Genomic DNA, 13,314 nt, shown 5'->3' with positions numbered 1-13,314 from the left:
CGCTAGGTGGCAGAATAGTAACAGCTTCGTTCCGTAGCCCACGAAGAAGAAGAAGAGGCGTAAACTTCCGGGTTTCAAACTGTGGATAGTAACGAGCTACACAGCTGCACTGGCTGGAAACGACAGGTAAAACTATACCAATGTACTACTTTTTAAATCACCTAAACCCCAAAAAGTTTTATTTTAACCACTTATTGCATATATTGCATTTTTCTACAGGCTTTATTTTTATTTTTAATCTGAGGATTCACCACCACCGTTACTGGAGACGAACACTAACGTAAAACGTTAGGGGGTAACAAAGTCCGTTTGTAGTTAATAATCTTACAAGGTCACCATTTTAGTCACTTTTGTACTCTGGTAACTTAAACATGTGGATACAGCTGAGGAATACTGAAGCTGTGCTTTAAACCTTCCCGCTCCCCCGTTGCGCCCAATCAATGACCTCAGCACTAGTCTGTGTTGTAGTTAACACTGGAGCATGATAAACATTACCTCTGCTGTACATCTGTTACACTGATTACTGTTTAAGAACAAGAAGAACAACACTATTTTGTTTAAATGCAAATTTTGACACATCTAAATTTGCATTATCATTGTGGAAAGATCACACTATAATTGTTTCCATTCTTGTTTTTCAGTGTTTTGTGCTAGGATGGAATCACCAACAAACAATGCAACCCCACACAGGTAAAGTCATTCAGTTAGCGTACAGGTGCACATAAACGTTTATGGTCTTTCTGCAAGAAAGAAATGTGACTATTCTACTGAGAGTATCCATTGTGAGAAGGACATAAAGCTTTTAATTATAATCTTCCTGAATGGGGCTTATTTTGCTAATCTCATCCCCCACTGGTACAGTCCTAAGTCTTGTCCCATATGGATTTAGTATTACCTCTTAAGTGGCTCTCTAAGCCAGAGTAATCATTAATTTACATTGCTTACTGTTCCTCTGCAGAAGTGTACCGCACATACAGAAGGTAATATGTTCCAGATACTAGATGTAGAGAGTGTAGTGGCTAGCACAAACAAAGAGTCAGCATTTGGTGTTCTTGTATCATATGTATATGATAGTTGATAGGTATGCAGAAGTGGCTCCTTCCAAACTGGACTGTAGAGACCTTTTTGTTCCCTATAGAACCAACATTCGGACCCCTGGTCGAGAACCTGACTCCCCCCTACCCCCTATTAATGAGCGACTGGCGTACCTGCGTCCATCCAGGGAGCTTCTGGAGTTCTACAGAGAGAAAATTGCCCAGTTTGACAGTGAGCACGAGGAGCTGCTGCAGATGCTGGAGAAGTATAGAGGCATCACAGAGGACCAGGTGAGAACACAAAGAATCATGGTATGTGAAGTTGCTTTATCTGGTTGCCCTAACTGAATTCTTCTCCTATGTCCTCCCAGCATAAGTTACAGTGGGAGGTACGACAGCGTGAGGGAGAGATTGCTGAGTTGCAAAACGCTCTGAGTGACATGCAGGTCTATCTGTTTCAAGAGAGAGAGCAGTCTCTGCGACTGTATGCAGAAAATGACAGACTAAAGATCAGGTGAGTGAAGCCAAAAATAACAGTAACTGGCTTTTCAACATCTATTATTAATGTTGTTACTTTAGCAGATGCCCTTATCATATCAGGTATATTAGTAGTTATGGGTTGCATCCAACTGGTTGACACTGGACTTACTGTTTATTATTGCTACATATAGTATAAGACTCAGATATATGACTGGTTCACACATAACACATGTTTTCCCTTGCTTAATGAGTGTGAATGTAAGTGTTTACACCTATTCTTCCATATCATGTGTGTACATAAAATGATCTATGTATTCACTGTTGTATAGAGAGCTGGAGGATAGAAAGAAAATCCAGCACCTTCTTGCTCTGGTGGGGCCTGACACAGGAGAGATCACATATTTCCACCGGGAACCACCTCACAAGGTAAACACTTCATCACAGGCCTATCTTGTAGCAGAGATTTTAATTTGTCAAACACAGAGGCAGTTAATCACTTTAATAAAGGCTGTATTGATTGACATGCCTAAAGGCTGAAATACACCAAGCCAACATCAAAGAACTAGTGATGTCAAAGGTGTCACTTCATGGTTGTCTGGGCCAAAAAGTGGCACTTGAACACACTGCAAGACTACAGGCAGCAGTCAGTTAGTTTGTACATTCAGCATCTGGATGTGAGGAAGTAACTCTTTAAAGCAGCAGGTGGGGGTCGCCTGTATTTGTCAGTTAGTCAGCATGAGGAAACTGTAGACCTACAGACTGTAGACTGTGCATACAAACTGAGCATCATTGATATTACATATAGTTATACCGGAGCCTTCCTGCTATAACAAATCAACATATCTGCAGTTACTATTTGCATTTTCTACAAATGTTGAACGTTTGACTGATTCCACTTTTAAAAAGGTAGAAAAATATCACACCATGTCAATTTGAAACGTGATGACTGTATTGCAGGTCACTATCACACAGAGGCAACCTGAGTCCAGACTGGAGGAAAGTCTCAGTCTGAGGCCAACAAAGCTTAAACCTACTGTGACCAGGAAAGGTTTGAAAATATTTATTTTTCAAGAAGAACACTTCAAGAAAATGACGCGTGTAGATAATTCTTTTGTTGTTATCTTTAGATTAACAACAATATATAAATTAATATAATGAATAAGATAAACATTTTGGTAACAGAACAGATTTACCAGATCCTGCAAGAAAGCAAAATAGAGTTAAAAAGATAAATTGTTACTTCTGACAGTGTCTCTTTTATTCTGTTGTGTGTATAAGCAGAGAGTACCAGGAGAACAAAATCAGCAGAAGGGGTAAATGGAGAGACCCTGGAACAATGCAAGAACGACAATCAGACTTTGTTACTACAGGTACATGAATGCATGAATTGACATTTGTCATGTCACGCCAGCAAAGCTGCACATGACCACTACAAAAGTTCTTTTTTTGTTTAAAAGCACAAGGGTCGACTTAAAACCGCTTTTATTGCAGTAATTTTGTGTTTTGCATTTCCAGGTGGAGGCGCTGCAGACTCAGATGGAGGAACAGACTCGTCTGGCCAAAGAACAGATCGAGTCTCTGCTGGAGGACAGACGAATCAAAACAGAGGAGGCACAGGCACAGCAGCAGAGAGATCAGGATCGAATCACTGCTCTTAATGACAGGTGGGTCAACTGTTACCACTGAATACCACTGTACAACCTATAGTCGAGTGTGTTTTTAGAATGAAATGTCTACCTTTCTGTTCGTAAAATACAGCTATTTGTTTTCCTTCTCCTTGAATTGATAATTTTCACTCAAACTGATTATAAATCTCTGACTAGACTTGTTTGTATGAATCCATTTGACACCTCAGGCTCCAGAAAACCCAAAAACTGTTGTATGAGAGCACCAGAGATTTCTTACAGCTCAAGTTTGACTCACGGGCTCATGAGAAGAGCTGGATGGTGGAAAAGGACCGTCTGCTGAGAGAGCTAGACTCTTGCCACAACCGTCTGAGGAAGGCCGGTTCTGCTGGTGCTGAGCCAGGACGAACGTGGCAGCCAAATAACAGTATGGCTCTTCTCCTCTCAAGGCCTCAGACAGAGTCACAGCAGACACACAAAGAGGAGCTGAAAGTAATATATGTATTAATATATATTTTATTCAAAATGGAAAACTATTTAAAAAAATATTTATATGTTAATGTTGGGCTTGCTAACTAGTAAATACTCATTTAATTTACCTTTAAATTCATCAGGCATTGCAGGAGGATCTGAAGCAAGCCCATCGTCTGGCAGAGATGTACAGGGAACAGTGTATTACACTGGAGACAGAACTGGCCCAAATCAGAGAGGAAGGGGATGTGGGCAGGGAAATATTTAAGGTATGCTCCATTGATTGATGCTCATGCGTCTAAAAGTAATGTCTGATTGGTTGTTCATATTCTATGGTGATTTTTGAGTTTCTTCTTACCAATATTGTCCACTTACTAAAATCAGGAGCGCTCAGACAAAATGGCCAAGCGTCTTCAATTGATGACTCAGCGCTATGAGGCATTAGAGAAGAGGAGGGTGATGGAGGTGGAGGGCTTCAAGACTGACCTGAAACACCTCAGACAGAAATTCAAAGATGTAGAAAAACAGCTTCTCAAGGTAAACATAGTCAGCTGGTGTTAATGTTTTATTTTTTTCTTTTCAGTGTGTATAATATGTTGTTTGTCTTGATAATGACAAAATGATTGTGTGATTTCAACACAGCAAGTGTGTTTTGAGCTTTTTGTGCATATGTGTCCACTGTTTCAGGTTACTCTGAATGTTGGCCCCAACCAGGACCTAGCAATTCTGCATGAGGTACGCCAGACCAACACCAGGACAAAAAAGTTTCAGGGTGAGCTGATGGCACTGAAGGCTAAGATCTACGGGCTCGAAAATGAGTTGAGATTCAGCTGAAGAATGGACTGTGATGTCTTGTCTGTAGAGGAGAATGTGTGTGAGCTGTTGAATGTTAATTTTATTTTTTATTTTGCACCAATAAAGATGTTTTTCTACAAGGATTTAAAATCAATAAATGAACAGATTAAGCTTCTTCACAGCTGAATTTACTAGTATTATTAGAGATGTTATTAATAATGTTAATGGCCCAGTTCTATTTAAATGTCCAGTGGGACAGCATGCACAATACCAAGATGCTGAAAATGAATCTCAGCTATCATTTTTTTTATTAGTTATTCCTGTGTTTTGACATCTGTAAAAATTAAAGTTATTAGTTCCCCTCAAATAGATGCAATAAATGTAAAAGAAGGCATTCTTTTAATATTTTCAGTAAATCCTTATGTCCCACCAAAATACCCTTTTGTACTATTTTATCATCATCAGTGTATCAACACTAACCAAAAACTAACTAAATAATTGAGCATTGCTGCACTTGTAAGTATAACTTTATATCAATAGTACAACAAGTAATTACCTCTTCACCACAATTGCAGCATAAAAATTGCAGGTCTGAATTTGTGTAATGGTAAGTTAAGGTATTTCTCTTTTATTTCTGTATCATTATTATAACTCAACAGTTAACTGCAGGTAAAATAAAATACTGTATCAGAAAGTAGAAAAGACAACACATTGAAATGAGAAAATAGACACATAATACACGAGGATGTAGCCATTTAATCCAATAAATAAATAAAACCACACTAAATTGGTGAGGTATTTTCCCGTCCAAATCCACACGAATAATACTGTGTACATGTACACAACATTTTAACATGAAGTTTAAATTTGAGTTTATTGTATCGAAAATGAAACCTAAAATCTGATCAACATTTTGCAGTAAATGGGCAGTTAAAAGAGTTGAGTGAGTGATTCAGTTTCATTTCTATAAAAAGTACTGACAGGGTTTGGTGAGAATAACATAGATATACACACATAGTTCCCACGTCGGGCTTGTAAGATGCGTGTGTGGCGCCGCCATATTGCAGCGGGGCTGAAACGCGAGTGTTTTCCGCTGCTTTTGGATTTTCTAATTAAACACACGCAGAAATCAAGCAGTGTGTATCATTAAAATATCCCTGTTATTACCGACACCTATTGTTACTCTTTTAACCTACATCCATTTATTTCCATAATCAGCCTGTGTTACAATAGAGACAAAATAATATAAAATTAATTGCGTGAGGTATGTTCATCTTCACATAATATTATAAGAATGTTACTATGTGCAAAAAAGATCGTGTTTCGGTATGTATTTTTAAATATAATGAGTTTAACGATAGAACTGTGGAGAAACGTGATAACGACGTAGACAGGCCTGTCTTTCCCGCACCAATGTGGCGGCCGCATGTAACGCATCTACCGGTACGTATCTATGCCTGGGGAAAATGTGACGTAATAGCTTACCTGGAAGTTGTACGGTGTGATTCCTCGGCGCATGCGCTTTCATTGCCCTTACATAGCCGTCCTGTTGTGCGCTGAGTGACAGGAGCTGCACTGAACAGCATGAGCTCAGGGAGACACCGCGATCGTTTCTCCGCTCGTCGCATTTAACTGACCGCTGCCGGCGTCTCAGCTGATGTTAGTTCAGCTTTGTCTGCGACTGCGGCTGGAGAAATGCAGAGAATAAGTTCTCTGAAAACTGTGTGGCAGCTGCTGAAATCAAGCTGCGAGGGAGCTGCAAAGGTAGTTCACACCCCGTGTTCAACTTCAAGACATTACAGCAATGTAAGTAAACTTATTATTAAATTAAAGTGGGCTTGAATGATGAACAGGTGACTGAGTTTATATTCACCTTGTTAAAGGACATGTTGTAGTAGGAGAGAAACACTGATCATTTACCACCTACTACCAGTTTACAACCACATTTATTACCGTCCACATTCATAGTGTTTTGTTGGAGTGGGCTACCCACTATAAGTTTGTGCTGAGCTGATGACAAGATCATGACAAAGCTCAGTCAGAAGAATCAACACAAGTTAATGAACAACCTTATCTTTTAATGCAATCTCTCTCCGAAGGGCCCCAACTCCTTCGGGCTCCTCTTTGACATTGACGGGGTGTTAGTGCGGGGGACGACTCCAATTCCTGCAGCCAAGCAGTGTTTCAGGAACCTGGTGGACCGAAATGGGAAATACAAGGCGCCTGTGGTGTTTGTCACCAACGCTGGGAACTGCATGAGGGAGGTCAAAGCGGAACATCTGTCGCATCTGCTCGAGGTGAAGGTAAAGAAGTCCTTACAAGTGTCTTCGACTTGTTTTGCCTCGTCAGGTTTTTTTCTCAAATATCTTCATCTACTTGTCTCTCTCTCACTCTGTACTCTCTCGATCTCAGGTGTCTCCAGATCAGGTGGTGCTGTCCCACAGTCCCTTGCGAATGTTCAAACAGTTCCACCAAATGTGCGTGCTTGTATCAGGACAGGGTCCTGTGGAGGAGGTCGCTCATAAGTATCCTGTCTTAAATCACTAACCCTGGTTCCTGCATTCCCACTGCTTGTTGACCTCAACACTGCGCATGTTCTGTTTGTTCAGTGTTTTTTTTTTCTTTGTTCATGTTCCACTTTGTTATCAGTATTTAATCTTTGTACCCTTTGTCCCCCTTTCCACCTGACCTCCTCACTGGCTTTTTCACAGATTTCTCTTGTTTTTGTCATTTACTTTCAGTGTAACCAAATCATTCTGTGTTAGCACATAAATTAGTATTTTACAGTAATTTACACTCTGGAAACAAATTCTACATTTTGACTATGTGTTGAGAGACTGGGATCCATGTGTTTCTGACTTTAACCTACCAAACCTCAGCCTGGGCTTTCAGGATGTTGTAACTATAGATATGCTCAGAGACGCATACCCTCTTCTAGATGTTGTGGATCACAACAGAAGGCCTAAAGGCAGCGTAAGTAGTATTTAAATTGAAGCCAGTTTGTGTTCGGTTTTAGATGACTTGGATGACACCTTGTGTACATTGTGTTACAGATCCCACCCACCAAAGGCTTAAGGCCAATAGATGGTATGTCTCTACACAGTGTTCAGAAACACTGTCATAGCTTAAGTGTAATTCAGTTTTTCAGATGGAACGAAATGGCTGTCTTACATTTTCTTCATCTGTTTGTTCCTACAGCTGTTATCTTATTTGGTGAGCCAATCAGATGGGAGACCAACCTTCAGCTTATTGTAGACGTACTCCTAACCAGGGGCAACCCAGACAATAACTGGAGTTCCACGCTGTACCCTCACATCCCGGTCCTGGCCTGTAACATGGACATACTATGGATGGCTGAGGCGAAGAATCCAAGGTGCTGTACATGTGTGTCTAAAAAACACATCCACTAACATTATTATGATTTTGAATCATTGTGTTGTTATAATAAATGTCCCTTTCTCACAGGTTTGGTCATGGTATGTTCCTGGTGGCCTTAGAAAGCCTGTACAAGAAGGTAACAGGCTATGACCTGAAGTACGAGGCGCTCATCGGTAAACCGAGCATGGTCACTTATAACTATGCTGAGCTGCTTGTCAGACAGCAGGCTGAGAGACTTGGCTGGACCACACCTGTGAAGAGGCTGTATGCTGTGGGGTGAGAGTTCGGTCTTCACAACATCTTTCACTCATGTCCTGTATGATTTATAGGGACAGCACCTGTTAATGTGTTGTCATTCTTATCTCAATTCACAGTGATAACCTCATGTCTGACATATACGGTGCCAACCTCTACAACGGCTACCTCCAGAATTCCCGGAGCACTAGGGCCCAAATGCAGGCTAAGAGCGGCGGAGGAGGTGTAAACCCCCTAGCAGAAACTGTTGGTGATGGTCCTGTAATGACACAAGCAGAGCCAGGCAGCACGTCGGGTGTTTACGGAGCAAAGGAAGACCTCCCCGAGGGGTGCAGCTCCATCCTGGTGTGCACAGGCGTGTACAACAGAGACCAGCAAGAGCTGCCTTCAGACCCAGCACACACAGTCAGCGAGCAACACATCTTCCACGGCCACCGGGACTTTTGCTTTGACCCCGGCCTGATGCAGCCGTCCTTTGTGGTGCATGATGTAAAGGAGGCAGTGGAGTTGGTGTTCAGGCAGGAAGGCTGGCCTCTGGAGTAGGACGAGTCGCTCACGCCTCTTAAAGTGGCCACCCAATAAACAGCTCTAACGCTTCTTGAGTCACAGCAGCAGAACCTTTTTTTGAGTGCTCCTTTTTAATATATGCCCCTGATTGTCACAGGGGAGCTGTAGCTTTGACTGTGACTACTTTAGATTTTTATAAAGTGCCACAGAGTCAGCTGTGACAATATGCAGTTTTAAATGTAAGAAAGTGAGACCCTTTGTCTGTCATGCATGATAGTATAGATTAGAGTTACGGACTAGGCCTTGTACAACACAAGCTGTATCAGGACACTCTTAAAAGCACAGATAGGCTTTCGAGGTGTTGAGTTCCATGCATTTTTACTACAAATTTTTACAATATTTCTGTAAGGTCATAGATGAGAGCTGAGATTTAAACTCCAGAAGCAGTTAGGTAAGTATTTGGAATGACTATGTTTTGCTCTCTATACTCTGTGTGTCTGCACATTCATATTTTATTTAAAATAAAATAATGATGGAATTAATGGATAGTTCAATGTAAGAATACTGCTTTTAATTTCAATTTGATTATGCTGAAGCACAGAGCCTGAAGAGCAGAAATGTTGTAAATGTCTAAATGCTTATGTTTGACTGTAGTTCAAACATAGAAACACTTTAAGCTGTAAAATGTTCAGATTAATCAAAAACAGCTCTGTAAAGAGGCAACTGTTGGTTCCTGACAGTACAATTTATTGTCCAGACGTAACTGGGTCATCTTGCCTTTCCAAACTGTACACCCCACAACAGGTCTTAACCAGACCAGCTCTGCCATTTGTTTTTACTCCTATCATATTTCAGGTTGATTTGTTTCTCACTTAGAGTAAATGCGTAACTATGAGACTAAGAGATTAAGATTAAGTTGCCAGGTTTCAGTTTAGTATCTCAACAGTTTGGTTCTTATTTTGTCAAACAGGTTATGAAATCCTACGACTGCTTAATCTGAATTGCAAGAGAAAGTTTCAGCACCAGTGACAGTGCTGGTTTGTGTAACAATGTATGATTTACAGGTCAAAACTGTAGAACTCTGCTAATGTATCTTAAAAGCCATAATGTCTATGAGAGAACAATTAAAAGGCATGGAAGAGTGACGAGTGAGTGTACTGTGTATACTGTGGTATAATCTTAGCAGAGGTTTGGTTTGTAATGCTAGAATTATCATCACACTTAAGCAGCAATTATATTCAAGAGATTATTACAAAATATGTTTAATAAGCACTTGCCATTTAAAACCTATGTTACACTGCATAAATATTAAAAGACAAAACATCTTCTAAACCTATAGTCACACACACGATGCCACGTACAGTATCTAGCTTCTCCTAACACTAGTAATAAGTAAATAAGTATTAAACAATACATTCCTGCCTCCAGCTCGCTCAGCACCCACACTTTTTATCTGAAGGCACAGTACTGTGGACTGGATGGGAGCTGTTACTCAACATGAAATGAGGCGAGTCTTGCAAGGCCTCGTCTGTGATGGTCATGCCGTTGCGTGCCAGCAGCTCCCGGGCCATGAGGATGAAGGCAGTCTCTACGTTCTGGGCCTCCTTGGCTGATGTTTCCAAAGCAGCCAGCACACTGTTGTTTTCTGCCAGAGTGCACGCATCCTCAAACAACACTTGCCTCTGAGTGTGGAGGTCCGACTTATTACCTGTTGTGACGAAGGACAAAGTTTCAGGACATTAGATCAAACAGGTTATAAGCTTTAAAAAGAACAAATCACCCAAAAAGAGTAAAACAGCACAGTAAGTAACGTCAAGTTTTTGATCGATATATCTTTTATTTTGTCTATTAAATGTCAAATGTGCAAATATTCTCTTTTTCATCATAAAATAAAAACATCAAATCCCCACATTTAACAACATGGAATAAGATGTTTGTCAGTTTTGTTTTTGAAAAATTACTTAAATTATTGATGAATTATCAAAATAATTATTTTCTGAGAACCAGCTAATAGATAGCAGCTGATATATGTAGAATTACAAACTGGTGTGGGGCTGAAGTTTAGTATATCCATTGTCACTATAACTGAGTCAGCTGTAATACCTGAACACCACTACCACCTGCTGTTTCTAAGAATAAAAACACTAAAACTAGTGCTACAGGTGCTAAATCAATATATGGATATTAATGTTCATAAAATTTAAAAGGAAACCTTTTTTTTAATTCACTGACCTATGAGAATCAGTACCACACTGGCAGCTCCATACTGCTCCACCTCCCTGATCCAATGGGGAACAGATTCAAATGTGGAGCGCCGTGTGATGTCGTATGCCACCATGGCCCCGTGGGCACTGCGGTAATAGCTCTGAGTTATGGTGCGGAAACGCTCCTGTCCCGCTGTGTCCCACACCTGCATCTGAAATAACACAATAATAAAACATTAATCAATTCAGTGCATGCTGTAGTTACAAAATGTGGGTTAAATGCCTCCAAACACTTCTTCGGTTAGTCAGACACGCTCTGTTCTGATGTTATCAGCCTCTTTTTTTCAACACTGTCAACCCCCAGCTGATTAGCATAACAAAACGTCCATACAGTTAACAAATTAACACACCCAGAAAGCTAACACGCAGAAGATATTGTTTGAAAGAAGCAGTCTGCCACTCCTCCTTCTCTAAAGGAAAAAAAACCCTGATAAACTGAAACAAATAGACAGATTATTTGCTTTAAAGGGGAAGAGTATGGGCACATATCACATATCCATGTCTCTGTTCCTATGCAGAAAATAAACATTGATAATACCTGATGTATGTGAAATGGCTGAGCAATAGCAGCTGTGATCTGATGCAAACAAGTGACTAAGAAAGTGGGTAAAAAAAAAAATAGAACAGAGTGCATGTCATCTACCTTCACCTTCTTCCCATCGATGTCCAGGGTACGAACGGTGAAGTCCACCCCAATAGTGTTTTGCTGCTTCTCAATGAATATGCCAGATTTGAAGCTCTGGACCACGCAGGTCTTCCCCACATCTGAGTCGCCAACCAGGATGATTTTAAAAAGAAAGTCGAAAGCGTCCTCTATCTCTGGATCTGTAGACTGCATGGTGTGCAAAGAATGTGCAAAGAATATACACTTCAGAATAAAACACTGAGGCTGGACCACTGGATCAGACTTGTGGTTCCTTCCAAGTTGTGTCAATAACAACTGAGACTATTTACAGAAACAGAAGACACATCCTTGTCAGGAAAAGGGCCAAATCAGGTTTGCACCCGCCATGCTAAAATAGTCAGTGTGGTTCAAGGTGAATGCCACCAGTAGAACAATCTAACTAAACAATCTACTGTTCAATCCAGTTTTACTCCAATAGCTCGTTTCTTCTGTAACTTTGAACCTCATTCCTCATTCACAGGCTCCAGTAAGCAAAAAACGGAAAACAACTCCAAAAAAACAGGATTATCCCATAGTAAGAAATTCTATTTCCTTTTTTTCTTGAACAACATATTAAAGTCAGCAGCAGGTTTTTCATCCGGTCCTTGTTCCCATGTCTGTGTCACACTACCAAGCACGTTCTTTAAGTCTTAAACACAAGTGTAGTCTGTACTTCTGCCCTTTAGACTGTCACTCCTACTGCCCTCTACACCTCTCATTTTTACTCTGGGACATTTTAAGACACGCCTCCTACCTGTCTTGGTAGGTGTGATCTCCAACTGCCAGCCCACTTGCACCACTGCATCTTGGGATATGAATGTACAATTCAAGTTCTGTTGTAGGATACAATACCTGGAAGAGGAAGAAGTCAAATTCAGTTACTTTAACATTATTCATTACCAAAAGCATTTGGTGTTAGGTGGATGTAGACGTGACTGAAGTTCAACTGTTTGATGATTAACTGGTGAAGTCTTACCGTTCTCTTTCTAATTATAAGTACACAGAAAGCCAAAGTGCTGGAGGCTGATTTTAAACAGAACCGTCAAGTCCTTATGAAGACAGGTTGTGCTTACAAGGCTCAGTGTGCAAATACTCCTGAGCAAATAGCTTAAACCACTCCTCACAGAAAGTAAACACTTAGCGTCTTTGTCTTCACAGCTGTCCTTTGGACCCCAGAATGTTCTGTTTATTTGTATACATTTTAAAAATGCCCTAGGAAATGCCCGTGTCCCCATTATTAGCTCCCTCACTGACTATTGTCAACAAACACATTCCACAGCACTCAGTGACATAAATGGGTTAACAGTAGAAAAAGTAAAACCAAATCACTGGAAGATAATACAATGGACACAGATTAAGATCTTTACACTATAAGAAAGAGTAATTAAAATCCTTTTACCTCAGGCTTCATACACAGACAGTGGGATGCTAACACAGAATGAGCAAACTGCTCTGAATCAGTCTGGCTCACTCGCTCTCCACCCCCTCACTCGTTTCTGTCGTCATCTCAGCCCACAGAAGAACAAGGCACAGCTGGACACAGAACAATGTGTGCGTGTGAGGGGCACTTGACCAAGCTGGGTCTATCTTTGGCTGTGACCACCAGTCGCCTTCTTTGTGTTGTCTGGTTGTGTGTGGTCAATGTCTAGTAAAATGTGGTTTTGATGACCAGTCAGAGATGGAACAGAAAAGGAGCCAAGAAGAAATGATCATACTCTGTTTATCATAATAACAATCTGATTCCATTTGAATCATACAAGAATCATCTAGGCCTAGTACGCAAAGCCATACCAAAAATGATGCTAGACTTTTGATAATATGGGAGGTGATAGAAGTATCAA

The 13,314-nt window shown here is 40.6% G+C and overlaps 3 protein-coding genes across 5 annotated transcripts; 2 read left to right on the top strand and 1 right to left on the bottom strand.

Annotated features, from left to right (window-relative positions):
* The first annotated feature begins 45 nt into the window (after nucleotides 1–45).
* Nucleotides 46–4,814, top strand: ccdc77 (coiled-coil domain containing 77). 2 transcript variants are annotated; one of them, XM_026364779.1, is made up of 12 exons: nucleotides 46–126; nucleotides 642–690; nucleotides 1,139–1,325; nucleotides 1,406–1,548; nucleotides 1,844–1,940; nucleotides 2,472–2,562; nucleotides 2,793–2,884; nucleotides 3,030–3,178; nucleotides 3,370–3,631; nucleotides 3,754–3,879; nucleotides 3,995–4,147; nucleotides 4,298–4,814. In XM_026364779.1, exons 2-12 carry the CDS (start codon nucleotides 656–658, stop codon nucleotides 4,442–4,444), a joined length of 1,482 nt encoding a protein of 493 aa, XP_026220564.1. In that variant the 5' UTR covers nucleotides 46–126; nucleotides 642–655; the 3' UTR covers nucleotides 4,445–4,814. The 2 variants fall into 2 exon arrangements, with proteins under 2 accessions (XP_026220564.1, XP_026220565.1); XM_026364780.1 differs by having other exon boundaries at nucleotides 2,796–2,884; nucleotides 4,298–4,813.
* A 1,118-nt stretch (nucleotides 4,815–5,932) lies between these two features.
* Nucleotides 5,933–9,690, top strand: hdhd5 (haloacid dehalogenase like hydrolase domain containing 5). The gene is made up of 8 exons (XM_026365663.1): nucleotides 5,933–6,211; nucleotides 6,505–6,708; nucleotides 6,818–6,930; nucleotides 7,285–7,378; nucleotides 7,459–7,492; nucleotides 7,604–7,778; nucleotides 7,871–8,059; nucleotides 8,158–9,690. Exons 1-8 carry the CDS (start codon nucleotides 6,101–6,103, stop codon nucleotides 8,579–8,581), a joined length of 1,344 nt encoding a protein of 447 aa, XP_026221448.1. The 5' UTR covers nucleotides 5,933–6,100; the 3' UTR covers nucleotides 8,582–9,690.
* Nucleotides 9,691–9,790: 100 nt separating this feature from the next.
* On the bottom strand, nucleotides 9,791–13,183 carry LOC113165879 (ras-related protein Rab-19). Of its 2 annotated transcripts, none has more exons than XM_026365667.1 (5): nucleotides 12,873–13,183; nucleotides 12,228–12,325; nucleotides 11,453–11,641; nucleotides 10,778–10,961; nucleotides 9,791–10,253 (listed from the first exon to the last, which is right to left on the bottom strand). In XM_026365667.1, exons 2-5 carry the CDS (start codon nucleotides 12,276–12,278, stop codon nucleotides 9,979–9,981), a joined length of 699 nt encoding a protein of 232 aa, XP_026221452.1. In that variant the 5' UTR covers nucleotides 12,279–12,325; nucleotides 12,873–13,183; the 3' UTR covers nucleotides 9,791–9,978. The 2 variants fall into 2 exon arrangements, with proteins under 2 accessions (XP_026221452.1, XP_026221453.1); XM_026365668.1 differs by having other exon boundaries at nucleotides 11,459–11,641.
* Between the last annotated feature and the right edge of the window lie 131 nt (nucleotides 13,184–13,314).

This window comes from Anabas testudineus, chromosome 6, assembly GCF_900324465.2.
Source record: "Anabas testudineus chromosome 6, fAnaTes1.2, whole genome shotgun sequence".
Classification (NCBI taxonomy): Eukaryota; Metazoa; Chordata; class Actinopteri; order Anabantiformes; family Anabantidae; genus Anabas; species Anabas testudineus.
Note: the sequence above shows the minus strand (reverse complement) of the source record. Positions and strands in the feature narration are given on the sequence as shown.

Bases quoted from the DNA above. Each gene is read 5' to 3' on its own strand.
- hdhd5 (XM_026365663.1), top strand. From the start codon at position 6,101: ATGCAGAGAATAAGTTCTCTGAAAACTGTGTGGCAGCTGCTGAAATCA. The intron at 6,709-6,817 runs GTAAAGAAGTCC...TCTCGATCTCAG, and splicing joins CGCATCTGCTCGAGGTGAAG to GTGTCTCCAGATCAGGTGGT. The intron at 7,779-7,870 runs GTGCTGTACATG...CCTTTCTCACAG, and splicing joins GCTGAGGCGAAGAATCCAAG to GTTTGGTCATGGTATGTTCC.
- ccdc77 (XM_026364779.1), top strand. From the start codon at position 656: ATGGAATCACCAACAAACAATGCAACCCCACACAG. The intron at 1,326-1,405 runs GTGAGAACACAA...ATGTCCTCCCAG, and splicing joins GAGGCATCACAGAGGACCAG to CATAAGTTACAGTGGGAGGT. The intron at 2,563-2,792 runs GTTTGAAAATAT...TGTGTGTATAAG, and splicing joins ACCTACTGTGACCAGGAAAG to CAGAGAGTACCAGGAGAACA.
- LOC113165879 (XM_026365667.1), bottom strand. From the start codon at position 12,278: ATGCAGTGGTGCAAGTGGGCTGGCAGTTGGAGATCACACCTACCAAGA. The intron at 11,642-12,227 runs GTAGGAGGCGTG...CACACCATGCAG, and splicing joins GATCACACCTACCAAGACAG to TCTACAGATCCAGAGATAGA. The intron at 10,254-10,777 runs GTCAGTGAATTA...TCGTCACAACAG, and splicing joins TGTGGTACTGATTCTCATAG to GTAATAAGTCGGACCTCCAC.